Source organism: Lactuca serriola, chromosome 3, assembly GCF_051521515.1.
Source record: "Lactuca serriola cultivar US96UC23 chromosome 3, Lser_US96UC23_V15, whole genome shotgun sequence".
Taxonomy (NCBI): domain Eukaryota; kingdom Viridiplantae; phylum Streptophyta; class Magnoliopsida; order Asterales; family Asteraceae; genus Lactuca; species Lactuca serriola.
In genome coordinates, this window is record NC_136410.1 from 164433051 (window position 1) to 164452878 (window position 19828).

The following is a 19828-nucleotide window of genomic DNA, read 5'->3' on the forward strand; positions in this document are numbered from 1 at the left end:
TCCTTCTTTAATCTCAACTATTCAATCCAAACGAACAACTCCAAATCTCCAACACATCATTGAACAACCAAAATGGGAGACAACCACTTAAGAACCTTACCCCAAATCGGTGAGGAGCACTATGTATGTGCTATAGACGCAAAAAAAGTCTACAATTTGATAAAATTACTATAGAAAGAAAATTTAACATGCAACAAGAATAAGAAACATATTTTATCCACAATTTTACTGAAATAAATACAATGTCACTAGAAAATATGTTAAAAACGTTAATATGAACACTTAACAAAAATTTATGTATTTCACAAAATGAAAAATTGTTTATGTTTTCCGAAGCATAAAATTGAAAATGTTAATATATATAGCCACTTTGCGAACCAATTTAGATGTCCAAGAATTGGTTCTTGTTTGGCAAACTTATTTATAAATTCAACTAAGTTTGATAACACAGTAACAACCAAATATGCATAATTTTTTAACAAAAAAAAAATACATATATATATATATATATATATATATATATATATTCCCATAGTTATTCAATCAACTATAGTATCAGTAGAAAATACGTTAAAATAAAAACTTTAACTCAAATAACTATGTGAGAAACTGAAGAAATTATATTGATAACTTCGTGAAGCTTTTGTTGACTGTATTTTTCATAATATAATTACATATTTTAGAAAGATGATTGTTCTCAAGCTGGTTTCAAAAGAGATTTGCAAAAATAGGCAAGAAAAATAAAAACTGAGAAGCAAGTATTTAATGTGGTGAACATTTGTGTCCGTTTCGCAAGTCATGAAATATGTTTCGTGAAACATGCAGTCATTTTATATGTTTAATAATTAAATAAACTCATCTACGAAGAGTTCACAATTATTTGACTTGTTATAGCTCTATTTTGTCAACTTTCAAAATATAGAGAATTGAATAACTAGATATCTTAAGGTGTAAGTTTAATAGACAGATTTAATTTAGTAATAGTGACTATGAACCAAAAAGGCATCATGGGGATGTAGCTCAAATGGTAGAGCGCTCGCTTTGCATGCGAGAGGCACGGGGTTCGATCCCCCGCATCTCCAAAATTTCATTCCTTTTTAAAGTTAAATTCTGACTTCAAATGTATAGATATAGAACTACAAGGTCTATGCTTCTCTTTCAAGAATTATTGTGAAGAAACCATTGCCATCGATCAATCATTCACATGAACCATTGCCATCGTTTCTTCATGCAAGGTCTATGCTTCTCTTTCAAGAATTATTGTGGGTTACGGGTTGCCCATACCCATCACCAACAAGGTTAAAAATAACATATTACAAACTCCTTATCGAGTTATCGTGCTCTCTACCTTCACAATATTCTAGTCACACCTTAAATACTTAGAAACTTAATCTTTGTTAACAAATTTACCCGTGATAACAAAGTTTCTATAGAATTTAACGATTTTGGGTTTTTTTTGTTTTTGTTTTTTTTGTGAATGATTTAAGATCAAACAAACTCTTCTCCGTTGTGATAACACCAAATATCTCTATCAAGTCCGATCCACCAAGTCAAGTAAATTCGTTTTGCTTTCTTCAAATCTTATCATGTGGCACCAAAGACTCGGACATTTTGGGAATGAAGTGCTCAAGTTTTGTCTAAGTTTATTTAAGGTAATAAGACGAACTCGAATTTCCTTTGTCATGGTTTTCAAGTTGGGGAACATGCCAATCTTCCTTTTTCTAGGTCTAATACTAATGAGTCTTCTTTTGATGTAATACATTCCAACTTGTGAATTCTCCCATTTCAAGTAATATTGGTTTGAAATACCATGTCATCTTTCTTGATCATTACTTATTTATGGGTCTATCCCACTTGTGGAAATGTGACACATTATCCAAATCCATCCATTCCACTCTTTTGTCATGATATTGAGATTGATAACGCCGCATCACATACCCTCTTTCACACAAATGACATACTTTTTGGTTTCTCATGTCCTAAAACCTCCATACAAAATGGTAAATGCAAACGCATGATCCGATCCATTAACAATTCCACCAACAATCTCTTTTTCTAAGCTCATCTACCCCCAACTTATTGTGTAGAAGCTCTTCACACGACTACCTACCTCATAAACACGATTCCCTTAAAGCCTCTCGAAATTGCCATTCTATTCACCAAATTATACAACAAACCTCCATCCTACTCCCACCTACATATTTTCGGTGTCTATTCTACCTTCACGCTCATACCTCTCATAAACTCGAACCACATTCCACTTTGTATCTCTTTCTTGGATACCCACCTCACCATTGAGGCTATAAATGTCTAGATCTCTCTACCAAAAGTATCATCATCCTTTGTCATGTCATATTTGATAAGTCTACTTTCTCATTCAAATCCATGACACCAAACAACCTTCCATCTTATTCCCTTTTTGACTCCACCACTGAAATAAATGTCATTGTTAATTGTTTTGTGCGTCCTTGGTCACACCCACTATGACCGAACCCCTACCCTCCACCAGTCGTACATCACCTGGCCCTAACACTCATCTAGCCAAGACATCACCCGACCTCAACACCACCCATCCCCACCCCTCGATGTTAACTGAAACCCTAACAACCCCTGTCCACCTTTCCGACAACCTCTCATTGGGCAGTGTATAATCAAAATTCATAATTTGATAAAATCACTAAGAAAATAGAATTTAGCATTCAACAAGAATAAAAAGCATATCGTTTCCATATTTATCGAAATAAATACAATATCACTAGAAAATATTTTTAAAGGTTAATATAAACACTTCACAATAAATTCAAAGGTTCTTGTTTTGCGAAACATAAAATTGAAACACTACTCTATTTTTAACACATAATAATAAAAATAGATATTTTATGTCATTACAAGATACGTCAAAATGTTAATATATCGAATTTGCGAAAGAATTAGATGTTCACAAATTGGTTAATGTTTTAAAAATGCGAATAAATAGTTGGTTGGTACTGTCTTAATTTTTTTCACGTATTAGTTGACCGAATAAATATGAAAAAAAGAATGTGTATTTGGTTGTTACTTTGTCTTAAAATATACTAGTCAACTAATACGTGAAAAACATTAAAACAAAGTACCGACTCACTAGTTATTCGCATTTTTAAATACTACTCCACTTCAAAATATTGTATAAAGAAAATATGCATATTGTGCACACTTTTAGTCTAAAAACTATAATGTTACTATAGACTATGTACAAAAAGAGTTGTTAAAATGATAACTTGAAATGTATTATCAACATTAAAACGATCACAGAAAGCTCCAAGGATGAAGTGGTTTCAAAAGAATTTATGAAAATGGGCAAGGAAAAAAGCCGAGAAGCGAGTTATATATATGGGGACCATTTGTTTCCTTTCCGTTAGTAGTGAAATAAGTTTCATCAAATATGCTGTCATATAGTACCTCTCATAAATAAACAAATTTCTTTACAAAAGTTCAGAAATATTTGGTTTGTTATTACTCTATTTTGTTTGCATCAAATTTGCCTTCTTTGAAAATAATCAGATTTAGATAATTACATGTCTTATGGTATACGTTAACCAGAGAGATTTAAATATTGAATTAGAGTTATGACGAAAATTAACAAAACGGGGATGTAGCTCAAATGGTAGAGCGCTCGCTTTGCATGCGAGAGGCACGGGGTTCGATCCCCCGCATCTCCAAATCTCTTTCTTTTTTACACACTTTGATTCTTTATATAGTAAATGGATTATTTTTAATGTCAGCTGATTATTATTACAAATACAAACAATTGGATTATGTTACATCCTGCGTTTTTGGCTTTCAATCATAATACAAGTTAACAAGTAAGGTCCAAACAAGTCAAACTAATCAGGTCAACTTATTAAAAACTCAATTTAAGATCGATTTTAAACAAATCTAAACCAAACTCGAGCCTAATATTATGCTTGTTAATTAAACCGGCTCGAGCCTATGTAATTAAGTTCGATTAAACTCGCGAGCCTAAATGGACCTACATATATATAATAAAAAATTATTTTTACTTTTTATATTAAAATAAAAAATTATTTAATAAATATCATTTTAAGAAATTAGAATATACAACATACAAACCAATCCCAATTCGGTATAAATCTTTATGGGACAAACAAGAGCTCTATACCATAAGGCTCGAAACGAGCCAAGCTCAAACGTAGTCAAATTCAAGCTCAACTCAGCTCGTTTGAACCCCTATTAACAATTGGCCGTGTCTATATTTTTAGAATGATTATTACGGTTTAAATAAGTAAAATCAAATGCGTCTAAAATGACTTTCTTACAAAACTGTTTGCTCTTATTATGATTTTTTTATGCTTTTAATGATAAAATCATCACCGAAACAATGAGTGTAACACTCATTGTATTGTATGTTTCCTGTGACGATTTTATCATTAAAATGATAAAAAAAATCATAATAAGAGCAAACATTAATTGTTCATTAAGCATAATCATAATTTATCAAACAACCATAAATAAAACATGCATCAAAACTATTGTTACAATTAAAAAAAAAAAAGACTAAGCAGAATAAGGTATCCGAAGTGCCATTTTTTGTGCAAGCCAAGGCCTCTCTGGAGTTGGGTCGATAAAAGAATGCATCAGAAACTCTTGGGCTTCCTCCTCCATCAATTCTCTAGCCCATGTTACACGGTTTTCTGAACTACTTCCCGGCCCATAACATCTGCATATATTCTTTTTTGTCAGATGATTTTTACACATAATAACAATATTCTTTATGAGAAGAAATATATATATATATATATATATATATATATATATATATATATATATATATATATATATATATAAAGTATGTTTCCATTATGAGTAAAAAAAATACATTGTTATTATGGGTAAAATTATACAAGTATGTTGCTCTTGTGAGTAATGAATAAAAAGTATTGTTGTTTCACACATAATGATAAAATGAATTCTTGTATATAATTATATACCTATACTCATAAAAGCAAGCACTTCTTTCATTCTCGGGTTTCCCCCAATTATGCCAACCATCATGCTTTACGCATGCATCCATGTATGTGTATGCATAAACTACCCGACCGAATGGTCCCCATGGCCGCCCAAGATACGCATATGCTGCCCCTCCATTCCCCGTTATCACACATCTACATTACAAGAAATAGCAACTTACTTCCATTTAAAATAAATCCCATTAATTGACTTGAAATATTTAAATAAATAAATATCAAGAGTAGTTGAATGCAAACCTTAAAAACACATAACCTGTCGACTCTTGACAAGATTTTCTACTTTGTGCAGTTATATAGCCACCTGATTTACAGTGTATGTGACAATTCTCCATCAACGCAGTGCTATTTCCAAAAATGAAATCCACACTTCCTTCAATGTAACAATCTTTCAGATATTGCTTTCCATAGTGTAAATAAAGGGTATCCTGTAAAACAGTTGAAATGTTCAGAAACATTTTATCAAAGAGCTGTTTATGTTTTGATAACAGCGATAAAAGCATCTCCACCCACACTCTATTTAGGGTGTAAAATAGAGTTTAAAGACTCAACTCTAAAATCTATTTTACACTCTATAAATAAAGTGTAAAATAGAGTGAGAGATGGTATAATTTACGTTCAACGAAGTATACGTGTAACGTTTGACGGAAAGTTCGTTTATGTTCGTTTATTTAGTAAATAAACGAACATAAACAATATTGTTTGTTCGTTTAGTTAAACGAACAAACATGAACATTGGTGTTGTTCATTCATTTTACGTTCGTTCGTTTAGGTTTGTGTGTGTGTGTGTCTTTATATATATATAATACTTGCTATAATACATGTATTTATGTATGGTTTCTTTGTTTGGATGTTAATGACCGTTTATCTTCTTTTTTTTTTTTTTTTTTTTTTTAAATCTTCGTTTATGTTCATTTATGTATGTTAACATCCATTCATTTATGTTCATTCATATTTGTTCTATTATATTCACTTAGCACCTTAATGAACGAACATCAAGGAACATGAACAAAGTAATTTCTTCAACGAAGAAACATGAACATGAAAATTTGTTCGTGTATGCGTTCATGTTCCTTCATTTTTTTTTGGTTAATCTTAAACGAACGAACATGAACAAGCATCATTAATGTTCGTTTGGTTCATTTACAACCCTAATTTACACTTTAAATTACATTCAAAATTTAAAGTGTAACTATTTATTTCTTTATTTATAAAGTGTAAAATAGAGTTGGGTTGGACCATTTACTCTATTTTACACTCTCTAAATAGATTGCAATGACAAAAATAGAATGGGGTTGGACTTTGGAGATGCTTTTGAGTTCTCACCTGCCACCCAAGAAACCTGCAATTATAGAAAGCACAACGATCCGCTGTTACTCTGATAGCCACTGCTTGGCCTGAACCCTGAGTCGGATAAAAAATTAGAAGAATAGCGAAAGATATGAATTATGATGAAAATTATTGAAAAAGAAAGAACACCTCAGGAGCAGAATTCTCAAACGTGATGTTTTCACTAATGAAATCTTCTCCTTCAACAATTACAGTCCCACATCCGAAGGTTCCTGTTCCTATCAATCGCGATGCCTGTTTATACGAATTAACTCGATTTTCATACTCGATTGTGTTGTAGATAAATGATAGTTAGAGAGGATTAAGGTCTGGATTGCTTCAATTTCATGGAAACTGATTAAATAAAACGGAACCTAATTGATTTGTAGGATATGAACAAGATATTTAGGGTTAGGGTTGAAGGAAGAGAACTGACCTGATGGTGATCGATTTTGTTGGCGGTGTTATCCCAAGTGATAACAGTGATCTCACGGCTTAATCCGGCGAGAGTGATGAAATTTTTAGTCTTGGCGACGTAAATAGGCTGTTTGTATATCCCCGGAGATACACGAATCACAGTCCGGCAATTGTTGCCGAGTGGTACGTCGTCGATTGCTTCTTGCACCGTCCGGTAGTCACCGGCTCCGTCCTGCGCCACCGTCACTACTCTTGCCATATCTTCTTGATTGTATCAGTTACTGTTCGTAAAACAGGTTCTGGTAATGGAGTCGGTGATGTTGAGTTAAGATCAATCACTCGATATTGTCGGTTTTTGTCAGTGGAAATGAGATCAAGATATAGTGATATAATTCTATGAGTTTAATCCCAACAAAAATGTACCCAACATTTCATTTATCGTTGATGTTTATGTAACAGCGTTTTATTTGGATATAACAAACTATATAGGATTATGTATATATTTCATTTTAAATAGGCTAAACTGCACAAATGGTCCCTGTGGTTTGTTTAAAATTGTCACTTTGGTCCAAAAAGGTTTGGATTAACATAAGAGGTGCAAAATTTTCATTTTGTTGCTTGTTTAGTCCGATATATTATGATTTTTTTTTCAAAATGACGGATTTTCCCATGTTAATATGATTATTTTTTTCTTAATTGTTTTTTCTAACTTTCAGATTTAAAAAAATAAAAAATAAAAATAAATCTTTCTCTCTCTCTCTCTCTCTCTCTCTCTCTCTCTCTCTCTCTCTCCAAATACCTGTCTTCTTCTTCCTGAAAATTGTCCAGATGAACAAAAAAACACCAAAAACAAAAAAAACACCTAGGAAAAAATTGTTGAACTCGTCGATTGTCAATGGAAATGGAGAAAAAAGAATGAGAAATCATATCTAGGGTTAGTCTTCCCCATTTGTTTTCAGATATGTTCGTCCTATCCATCTGTTTTCATATATGTTTGTGTTCTTCATCACTGTCAGTATTGGTTTACAGCACCACCCCCTTCTCAGTTTATCTTCTCCATCTATGGCTTGATTTTCACTGTCACCGAAAAACCCACCCCAACCACACCCTCTAGTACCACGGTAAATGTTCAACATTTGGTTTATAGACCACAATCAACCGCCAAACACAATCAATGACCACCGCCTTCGGTACCACGGTTGAAGTTCGCTTAGGGAACGCAGTTACAAGAGCACACCGATCCTTAGACTCAAGATAACAAACCACTGATTGCCAACGCCGAAGTTGTAAAATCCCTAATTTATTTTGTAAAAATTGGGCTTGTTAATCAGAGCTATTCCTCCATTGGGATTTCAAATCGAAGCTCCCGCAACAAAAACCTAACCCTAAATTTTCAGGCGGCGACATATAGATCAAAGCTAGGGGTTCAGATTAATTAAAGAACATGTGCAACGATTTTTCATTTTGATTTTAGAGATTTTGCTTCAATTGAATGTGGACTCATGGATTTGGTTTGACCCCTTTTCACTTATGTCACCGACCCTTTTCATTTTTGGTGCATCATCTGGTTTAGATGTCGATAAATGGAACAATCTTGGAATTTAATGCCTGAACAAGACGAGGGTGAGGATTGAAAGCAAAGTTTTGTCGAGGGGACTGGGTGGCCTGAATGATAGCAGCCTTTGAGGCAGATTTTTCGGACTTATGGTTACAACAGGTAGAGATGGTGATGGCAGTGTTGGGGCAACGGTGGTGACATTGAAATGGTGAAGACGTTTATTGTGGTGGGGCTCTCCTGGTGGTCGAAATGACAACTTTGGAGCAGAGGTTTTCATGGTGGTAGAGGTATTCACGATGGTGTGTAATGGTAGTTGTAGGTTTGAAGGATAAAGACTAAAGGAGAAAAACATATCCTCCTTCAGATTAAAACCCATCTTATTTTTCTGTTCGTATGTATAAGAACATGGGATAAAGAGGATGAAGGTTGTTTACAGATCTGGAGCTTCGTCGAGTTGCAACAGAGTTTTTCAGATGGACGACGACGGCAAGATGGTGATCCATGGCAGGTGGTGGGAATCGGTTATGGTTTTTTATAGGTAATGACGGATTTCAGATCTGTCGGAGGTTGGTGGTGGCGGAGACGATAGGGGCTGAAGGTGGAGCCAAAGGCGGTGGTGGTTTACATCGATGACGGTAGTGAAGTCGACGATGAAGGGTTCTTGAGAGCCATGAAGAACAAATGAAGGAAGGAGAGAGAGATAGATAGATAGATAGATATATATAGATAGAGAGAGAGAGAGAGAGAGAGAGATTTATTTTTATTTTTTAGTTTTTTAAATTTGAAAATCAAAAAAAAAAAAGAAAAAAAAATAATTAAGAAAAAAAAAATCATATCAACAAGGGCAAATCCATCATTTTAAAAAAAACCAGAACAGATTGGAATAAACAAGCAACAAAATGAAAACTTTGAACCTATGATGTTAGTACAAATCATTTTGGACAAAAATAACAAATCTTGAGCAAACTACAAAGACCATTTATGCAGTTTAATATTTTAAATATTAAAATATCATACTCATATGTTTTTGTTTTTAACTTTTTAGTTAAAAATGTTAAAATATTATATTTATATAATGTTTTTGTTGTTTTTAATCGAAATATTAAAATATCGTATTATATACATAATGTTTGATGTTTAATGTTTGTATCGTTTTTAATAAAAATATTAAAATATTATATTTATATGCCTTTTTTTTTCAACAATATATTTAACATTTTTAGTTAACACGATTTATATTAAATATAATTAATTCAATTATGATATTAATATTAGTTGTGAGACCTATCTAATTTAATAAATGAAAGATTTTTTTGTCACATGTCACATTCTTATTTAATTTTGTCAAATGTCATTTTTTGATTATTTTGAATTAATTTCTTTTACACGTGTCATTTCATGGGGTTTTCTATTTTAATAAGTTTCACATAATACTTTAATGTAATAATTACAATGAATATAGTAATAAATAAATATCAATTTCATTAATACACTTACCTTTTTATTTCAAAATTCCCAAATAAAAGCTTATTAGTTTATTTTGTTTGTTTATTTAAATTATCTGTTTAAATTGAAAAGATATTTCAAATATAATAATTCATTATTTTTTTTATTTTCTTATAACTTCAAAGTTCTCAAATATTTTGATATTTATATTTATTTTTATTATTTAAAATTAACCCATATAATACATGAGTCTCACAACTAGTGTATTATATGGTTTAATTTTTTTTAAAGTTAAATATAAAGATCAAAATATTTGAGAACTTTGAATTTATAAGAAAATAAGAAAAATAATGAATTATTATAATAGAAATATTTTTTATCTTTTAAATTACACAAATAATTTAAATAAAGAAAAAAAAACTAATGAGCTTGAATTTTATGAATTTTGATATTAAAAGGTAAGTTTATCAAAGAAATTGATAATCATTTATTAATACATTTATTGTAGTTGTTACATTAAAATATTATGTGAAATTTAATAAAATACAAAAACTCATAAAATAACATATGAATAAAAATTCAAAATAACCACAAAATGACATTTGACAAATTGAATGAGAGTATGACAAGTGGAAAAAAACCTTCATTTATTAGAGAGGATTTAGGCATTATTTATCTTATTAAGAAATAACATAATTAGAAATATAATAAAAACATATATAATAATACAACATCAAATAACCTTTCAAACACTTATAAAATATACCTACAAATAATAATCTTGACAAAACATGCAATCCATAAACGAGGTGGCCGATAGTTGCACCCCCTTGTTTGAAATAAAGCTAATATGGAGAAAAAGGAAACCTTTGATACTCTCCCTCCAATACTAGTCTAACATAATATTGTTATTAACATGCCCAAATGCAGTAACAATATGTTCGTATGATAGTGATGAAGTGGACCATAGTGGTAAATATTTTGAACTCTATCTATTAGCTAAAGAAAGTAAGATTACCTTATACCAAGAAGCAATCAAGATACTCATTTCAGAAAAGGTAATCAATCCACATACGATGTAACAATATGTGTACTGAAGAAATTCAAAGACATTTAGAGTTGAAGCTCGTGCACACTTCTAAGGATGTAATTGTATTATGTTATATGTATGTTTAACTCGTCCAATATGTTACACCAAAAATTAGACCATTTATCTTGATGAAGACCGAGACAAACAACTACTGTTCGAAATCCATAATTTCCATCACCTCTTTCATCTTGTACATTTTGTACGTAATAATGAAATACAAATTTAAAATCAATCAATGTAAAAATTTTAGTAGTTTTTTGGGTCCAAGTATGAACGATATTTTGCAGGTTCATGATTCTCCTAATGTGTTCGAACAATCATGTCTATGTGGTTCTTTAGTTGGCATATTAACTCGATAATATTTGAAAGATTTTTTTGTCATGTTTGGATAACTACGAGTAGTTTTATGAGCAATGGGTTCACAAACCAAAGTTTTCGATGATGTGATTATCTCCCTAAACTTCTTCAAAATTTTCACACTTTCCCTACCTTGATTGACTTTTAAAGTTAGGAGTTATGGACAACATCATCACAACAAATATCTTCATCACCTTCCACCAGTATAGACGATGATAAACCAAGTTTCTTCCAAAATCTATTGATTGAATCAAGTGGAATAGGTTGATTTACATTAAAATATAACGGAACATGGTTGTTAGGTCTCGCAGTTTAAAGGTGTTGTGTTTGAGTCTATATGTAAAAGGTTTTAGAGTAATTGTATTTTATGTCTTCAACTTATCAATGCAAAAACATTAATGTTTCGTAGTTTTAATTTAGGCTTCACAGTGTTGGTTACTTAGTTATATTGAGAGCATTTCTTAGCTTAGGTGTCTTGACCTGATTGGTCTTTTCCTAACTGAATCCCTTGTGGTGTCCTATATATAAGGGATGTTAGTTAGATAAAGATACTATCTTTTGCGAGGTTCTTACTTGCAACATTGTAATCAAACTTTTTACTCTCTAATTAAAATTATATCATATTTAATTTTGGGTGTTCATTCAATTTCTTTTATTCAAACATGATTTCTATATTCTAGAATCTGGTCGATCCTACAAGTGGTATCAAAGTAAGGATTTCTCTTAGCTATTTTCAAATCACTAAATTCATTAGTGTTCTTTGAGTTTTTGGTTTGTTACATCGCATTTCTAGATGTATTCTGCATTTTTCAATCTGTTTGCAATTTGATCCGGAATTCTTTATTTTATTTCTCGTTTTGAATTGAATTACGTGTTTGCTCATTGATTTGGTTCTTACTCAAAATTTTCGTTTGAAATCATGTCAAAATAAGATTCTCATACTATTTCTTTCAATTTGTTGACAAATATCAGATCATCTACTACTATTCCAATTCTGTTTCCCAAAATTATGAAGTTTGGGTGTCACACTTTTAAGATCACATCCCATGAATTGAAAAACATGGTTCATACATTTGGAGATCAATTGTTAAAGGTCCTCATAAATGTACAAAGACGAAGGAATATGTTCTCACACTTGTTAATTATGTTGATATTTGTGAGAGATTTAAAAAGATATGACAACTAAAGAAACAGGATAAAATGGAAGATGATTTAAGAGCTAAAAGAGATTTACATTTTGCACTTCCACTAGACACATTTAGACTTGTAAGCTCTTTTGATATGGCTCATAAAATTTGGGAGAAACTGAAGGAACTTTACTCTGGTGATGCTGATCAAACTTATTATGTGCAAACAACGTTACTTTCAGAGTTTGGATCTTTTCGACAGAAGGCTGGAAAGACAATTGATCAAGTTGATGTTTGACATATATCCCCGAGAACCATTATTGAGTTATTTCTAATAATATATGATCCTATAGGGTCACACATTTATCAAGTTGCCACATTTTGTATCTTTATTATAAATATGATTATTAATAAATAATATCAATTCTTGTATTTAATTAAAGAATAATTATTGTTTTGTGAAAATAATAATTAAAGAGAGTATAACTAGTTATTATAACATATGGTATGATTTAATAAGTCATGTACAAAGTTTTGGGCACTTTGGCTAGCCATGGATAAATTACTTAATTGGTCTTGGGTTAAAATAACTAAACAAACTTTTTGTTTGTTTCTTTTGTCCTCATGGCTGAAAATGCCTAGGGTATGGAAGATTACTTGTCTAGCTTCCACATTTTTGTCTCCATGTTTTCTTTGATTTATACTTATATAATACTTTATAGTATTATAAGGGTTTGTTTTTACCTAGCATGGGATACATAAGAGACTCTAGTGCATGAAATGAGTTAGTTTTTGGGTCCTTTTTTTTTTCTCTCCAAGAAGTCGTAGCTTCTTCACCTTCTTCTACTTTCTTTCTTTTGAAGTTTGAAGTCTATGGTGCTTACTTTGTGTCTTCCTTTGGTGGTTATTTTGTTAATCACTTAAAGGCTTAAACGACAAAAGTATTAAAAGAAGGAACTAGCATTCCAAGTGTCTTATTCTTGATGGTGGATACTTGTAGAGAAAATTTTACTCTTTGATTTTTCTATCTTCATAAACACCCTAAAACAAAGTAGGTTTAAAGGCTCCAATGGTAGGTCATGCGGAACTGGTTGTAGCAGGGAGGCAGGGAGTGAAGGATGATATCAATCGCCAACTCTTCATCAAAGTTAACATTCAACTTTAGAAGACGATCAACATATCTCTGCATCTTTTGCAGATGAGCGGTAAGGGACTCTCCACTACCCATTCGGGTAGTGATCATCGATGTGATGTTCTCATACCTCTCTTGCCTCGCAGTTTGGTGGTACCGGTCCAACAAGTCTTGATGCATCTCATAGGGATACATGTCCTCATAGGAATTTTGGGGTTCGGAAGTCATTTTCGCTAGCATGATGCAATGGACTTTCGTGGCATCATGCTCGTGGGCCTCAAAGCCAGTCATTTCTTCGGGAGTAGCAGTGTTCATGTCGATCTCCTTTAGCTCCTTATCTAGGACATACTCTTTGTCCTCATAACGGGTGACCATTCTTATGTTACAAATCTAATCGTTGAAATTGTTTCCGTCGAATATCACCCTCCCACACAAGTTCATGAGTGAGAATGAGCCGGAGGAACTTGAGCCAGAAGCATTGTTGTTGTTCATGTTTAACATCTGAAAAGAAAAAGAACAAAGTTTGATTAGAAATGAATCCCTAATTAAACACCCGAATGTGAAATTAGGGCTAGGATCCAATAACATTATTTACATATTAGAAGAGGGATGTCGTAATCTAACATGCAAATAACTTGAAGGTAAGTGAATGACGATTCACTAATTCTCCACCATGAAAAACAAAAAGAATATTAAGTTTTAAATGTATTGAAAACTCCTAGATCTTTTTGAGATTCATTGAACATTTCAATGGCATGTTTAAATCTCGATATGCCCCTCAAGTTTGTGACTGGGATGCCGAGGATCACAAAGCGGGTGAGAATAACCATGAAAATGTACATGGTGCCCTCATTGTTACAGTCACCTATTCGATGTGCCGGTTAACCACACACGCTCCATCGAACTATGACAAACAATGAGTCACCCTTTGCTACCTTTGCTTAGAAACCAATTAGTGTGCCGGTTAACCACACATGCTCCACTAATGTCTTAGCAAGGGTACAAAGTGTAATTTCATGGGACTGCATCAATTCACTTTGCCTAAAGTAACTAAGATTGGGAATTTTGTAAAAATGTTTAGTTACTTTAATAATTCATTATACTTATTAATGAGAAAGTGTTGCCCTATCCTACCCGTTCGGCTAACGACCCTCCACCAATCATGGAAGCGGTGGGTGAGAATGGACACCCATTAAATGGCCATTTTATAGGCCATAACCTTATATCCCCATTAGAGATTGGCTTCGTGAATGAGGCCTACTAACGGTAAGACTAGGATTTTAAGTTATACATATGTACATATTATTCTTATAATATTATAAAGTATAAGGTTGAATTTTAAACTTGTAAAATTCTAGGGTTTGAAATTTAAATACTTTAAATTAAACATTTTAATCACAAAATTTAAATTTCAAAACTTGAGGACAAGTTTTGAACTTTTCAAAACACAAAGGATCAAATAGCAAATAATTTTAAATTAAACAATTAATTTAATGATTATCTAAATTTGACCTAATCAAGATTATTAACAAGATAATTCACCAAATAAATTCAAATAATCATATATTATCAAATAAGGAATTTATTATTTAAATAATTGGTAATAATCTTTTGTTTTGTTCAGGATATTGACAATCAGGTGATAAAATTCGGATTTTATTAAACCAAAATGATTTAGGTAAGTATCCTTAAGCAAAACAGCAAGAAATCCCGAAAATTTTTCTGTCTGACAGCTAAACTTGTCGAGTCCACATTGGAACTCGTCGAGTTCAACCTACTCGTCGAGTTCATCATGGAACTCGTCGAGTTCATCGGCTAGTTAGCATAAAAAAACAATTTTAAAGCTTGAACAAATAAACAAGGCATCAATACAATAGAAACCAAACATAGCTCTGATACCACTGATGGGTTTAGGCCACAAGAACATCCTATGTGCTTATGCAAACCCTAATGGTTGGATCTAGGTTTCTCTAATTGTACATGCATTCATCCAAGAATTTCTAGCCCTAGATCTAATGATAATAATTCGAAATTATAATGACCAAATTAGATCTAGAAGATTACCTCTTGTTGCTTGCTTGAATCTTCTTGTCTTTGATGCTTAGAGTCACAAGTGTAACTCCTCTAATGGATTACAAACACCAACTAGCAAGATGGTAGTATTTGAGAGAGGGAGGAGGCACACAAAATTGGCTCTAGGGTTCTTAGAGAAGCAGTGGCCGATTTCTGTAGCCTAGGGGTTCTATTTATACTATGAGCAGCTAGGGCTTCAGTCAAAACCCTAATGAACAGCTTAAACATTAAGCAGCCCATGGAGCCTTCTGGAATAAGGCCATGGACAAAAATATGATGGGATCCCATCGTAATTTCGTTCATCCCTTTATCCATTAGGTTTCCCAGCCCAAAATACAACTATTACACATTTGACAGTTTAAGTCCCCTTTATTCAATTAATCTCTTTTAGTCACCAAATTAATTCCTAATTAATCTATGACTAATATTAATCAAATAATATGATTTCTCTTTTAATATATTATTATCCTCTCTCTCTCTCTCTCTCTCTATATATATATATATATATATATATATATATATATATATATATATATATATATATATATATATATATATATTACCCTGTCAAGTTGCTATGGTGAAGGCAATCCAAAGGGACCATACACAACCGAGTCAAGTACTTACCAAATATAGTTACGGGCTTAGACACTAATCCAACATATATCTGCTCTGGTATTGTTTGATTCAGGGGCCACCTAATCTTTTGTGTCGCTTACGCTCAATAAGCGGTTTGTAGGGGCTCTAGGGGAGCTGGATTGCCTACTTGATGTAGAGATAGCAGATGACATGACCGTTAGGGTCGCAAGGGTTCACCGAGGATGTACATTACAGTTGTTCGATGAGCAGTTTTCTATGGATGTAGTCATTGTTCCCCTTCGAGGGAATAAGGTTATAGTTGGTATGGACTGGTTGAGCCCTAATAGAGCAGTGATCGACTGCGAGCAACAACTAGTGAGAGTTCGCACTCCTAGTGGGGGAGGGTTAGTGATTCAGGTTGAGAGGTCGCATGGTGGACCGAATTTATGTTCAGCAACGCGAGCGAGGCGCTACCTTCAACAGGGTTGCCCAGGTTATGTCGCCTACGTTATGGATACCCGGGATAAGTGTAAGACGACAATGGATGATGTAACGATCGTGCGAGAGTACCCAGACTGATCATGAGCAGGGATTGTACTGCCACCACCACCACCACCGCAGTTTCAAATCTGATTTGCTTTCAGTGCAATCAGAGGGGCCACAAGAAGGCCCAGTGTCTGAGTTTAGCTGCAACAGGACAGGTGGTGGTGCCCGCTCCTGCTACGTTGACGATTACAGACGGCCGTCAGGGCTGGGCTGAGGCACCTGTGGTGAGGAGCAAGGCATTTCAGCTCACAACAGAAGAGACACATGCGGCTCCCGACGTGCTGACAAGTATGTATCTTCTCTTTATCTCTTTACTTATATTGATTATCGCTTATGTTTCTGTGTTTCATTATAGGATCGTTCCTTGTGAACGAAATATCTGCTCAGGTATTGTTTGATTCGGGGGCTACTCGATATTTTGTGTCGCTCGCACTCAACAAGCGATTCGTAGGGGCTCCGGGGGAGCTGGATTGTCCACTTGATGTGGAGATAGCAGATGATAGGACCGTTCGGGTTGTGAGGCTTCACCGAGGATGTACACTGTAATTGTTTAATGAGAAATTTTATGTGGATCTAGTCCCTATTTCCCTACGAGGGAATAAGGTTATAGTTGGTATAGACTGGTTGAGCCCTAATGAGGTAGTGATCGACTCCGATCAGCAGCTAGTGAGAGTTCGGACTCCTAGTGGGGGATGTTAGTGATTTAGAGTGAGAGGGCGCATGTTGGACCGACTTTATGTTCAGCAGCGAAGGCGAGGCGCTACCTTCAGCAGGGTTGCGCAGGTCATGTTGCCTATGTTATGGATACCCGGGATAAGGGTAAGACGACAGTGGATGATGTACCGATCGTGCGAGAGTACCCAGACGTATTCCCGGAGGATTTTCCTGGGATACCTCCGGAGAGAGAGGTCAAGTTCAGGATTGACCTAGTCCCTAGTGCGACTCCAATAGCCAAGGCACCATATCGGTTGGCTCCTCTCAAGATGTAGGAGTTGTCTACACAGCTGTAAGAGTTGCTAGACAAGGGATTTATCAGGCCGAGTAGTTCGCCATAGGGAGCCCCGATCCTGTTTTTGAAGAAGAAGGATGTGTCTCATTGGATGTGCATAGACTACCGGGTGCTGAATAAGGTAACGGTGAAGAAAAATTATCCCCTCCCGAGTATTGATGATTTGTTTTGGTTCTCCAAGATTGATCTGCGATCGGGTTATCAATAGATGCAAGTCAGGGACAAGGATGTGCAGAAGACAACTTTTAGGACTCGTTATGGTCACTACGAGTTCTTGGTGATGCTGTTTGAGCTCACCAGTGCTCCTGCCGTGTTCATGGACCTCATGAATCGCGTGTGCAGACTGATGCCAGACCGGTCTGTGATAGTCTTCATCGATGACATCTTGGTTTACTCCAAGACTCGTGAGTAACATGTGGAACACCTGAGGGAGGTGTTGGAGAATCTAAGGAGAGAGAGACTTTTTGTAAAGTTCTCCAAATCCGAGTTCTGGTTGCGCGAGGTGCAGTTTCTAGGGCGCCTTGTCAACAAGAGGGGTATTCTGGTCGATTCGGCCAAGATAGAGGTGGTGATAAAGTGGGAGGTTCCGAGTTCTCCAACTAAGATTTGGAGTTTTCTTGGTCTAGCGGGTTATTATCGGAGATTCATCCAAGATTTCTCCAAGATTGCTATTCCTTTGACCCAACTGACCAAGAAGTCGGTGACATTCCTGTTGGATTAATGTCTAAGTCCATAACTGTAATTGGGAAGACTTGACCCGACCCGGAATGGTATATTTGGGTTGCATGGCATCATGCATTTGGTTAGACTAAAATGAGAGAAATAACACTTATGGTTTGTTAATATATTATAAGTTCTAATATATTAATAATATTATTTAATTAGTATTGATCAAGACTTAGTCTAGAATTAATTGAGTGATCAAAAGAAGACTAATTAAATATATGGGTTGATTGTGTAAATCATCCATACTTATATAGGGGCTAATGCTCCATGGATTGTCAAGTTGGGCTAAAACCCATAAGATGCTCCATGGTGTATTTGTACCCATGGATCATGGAAATGAAAGGCCATGACAATTAGGGTTTACATGGTGTAACCCTAACTATATAATGATCTTATTCTTGGAGAAAAATCGGCCACTATGTGTGAGGAATAAGGGCGAACCGATTTTATGAAGTGTTCCATTTCTCTCAAGTCATTCCATGTGCATTTGGTGTTATGTGAGCCATTTGAGGTGTCGCACTTGGGGCACTAGGCACTCAAGCTTCATGAAGACATTCTACATCAAAGAGGTATGTAATTCTAACTTGATATATTCATATGAATCAATGTTATTATGCTAGTTAGGATGAATACCTTGGAAAGTTCATATTTGCATGCATATTATAGAAAACATATATCCAAGGTATTTAGGGTTGCATGTACACTTAGGAGTGTTAGAATGCTCAAAACCCATCAGTGGTATCAGAGCCTAGGCTTGCTTTCTCTTATACTTGATGCAAATAGATTTTTTGAAGCCAAGAATCTGTCAGGGCCTAAAACTCGACGAGTTCTAGTAGAAAACTCGATGAGTTCATGTATTAGAGCATGAACTCGACGAGTTCCATGAAGAACTCGATGAGTTTGGCCTCCAGACAGCATACTTTCGTGTTTTTTGGCTGGAATTGGACTAGGATGTAACACCTGTTTATTTATTAGTTAAATAAATAAATAACTATATATCAAATGATGGTCTCGTATAACTAATTGTCACACTTTATAGAGATTGGGGGTTAAAATGTAAGTTTCAAATTCATTCTGTAAATATTTATGAAGGCAGGGGCTAATTGGTAAATTTTTGGGACTCAAATGAAGAGATTTTGGAAACATAGGGGCTGGTTGGTAAATTCCTAACTTTATTTGTAAGGATTTCAGAAGATGGGGCTTAAAGGGTAAGTTATTGACTTAATTTGAAAGAAATTAGGATGGAGGGGATGTTAAGGTAAAATATGGATCTATTTCGAATTTATTTGGAGCTGGAGGGACCATTTTGGTCATTATGGCAAACTTTTATAATGGGATCGGGTATATAAGGTTATGTAACCCTAACCCTAGCCAAAACCCTTGCAGCCGTCATCTCCTTATGCCCCCTCCTCCAG

The 19828-nt window shown here is 34.2% G+C and overlaps 1 protein-coding gene and 2 non-coding genes across 3 annotated transcripts; 2 read left to right on the forward strand and 1 right to left on the reverse strand.

Moving 5' to 3' along the window:
• The first annotated feature begins 1009 nt into the window (after nt 1–1009).
• On the forward strand, nt 1010–1082 carry TRNAA-UGC (transfer RNA alanine (anticodon UGC)). Its single transcript has one exon. It is a non-coding gene; the product is annotated as a tRNA-Ala (tRNA).
• Nucleotides 1083–3625: 2543 nt separating this feature from the next.
• Nucleotides 3626–3698, forward strand: TRNAA-UGC (transfer RNA alanine (anticodon UGC)). Its single transcript has one exon. It is a non-coding gene; the product is annotated as a tRNA-Ala (tRNA).
• A 595-nt stretch (nt 3699–4293) lies between these two features.
• Nucleotides 4294–7224, reverse strand: LOC145093340 (pectinesterase 31-like). Its single transcript, XM_079031446.1, has 6 exons — nt 6790–7224; nt 6504–6608; nt 6351–6428; nt 5265–5452; nt 4989–5162; nt 4294–4717 (listed from the first exon to the last, which is right to left on the reverse strand). The coding sequence occupies exons 1-6, from the start codon at nt 7027–7029 to the stop codon at nt 4555–4557; spliced, it is 948 nt and encodes a 315-aa protein (XP_078887572.1). The 5' UTR covers nt 7030–7224; the 3' UTR covers nt 4294–4554.
• Nucleotides 7225–19828: the final 12604 nt, after the last annotated feature.

Excerpts from the sequence above, each read along its gene's own strand:
- LOC145093340 (XM_079031446.1), bottom strand. The coding sequence starts at position 7,029 with ATGGCAAGAGTAGTGACGGTGGCGCAGGACGGAGCCGGTGACTACCGG. Across the intron at positions 5,453-6,350 it reads GCAGGTTTCTTGGGTGGCAG|GATACCCTTTATTTACACTA; the intron begins GTGAGAACTCAA and ends ACTGTTTTACAG. Across the intron at positions 4,718-4,988 it reads GCTTGCTTTTATGAGTATAG|ATGTTATGGGCCGGGAAGTA; the intron begins GTATATAATTAT and ends GAATATATGCAG.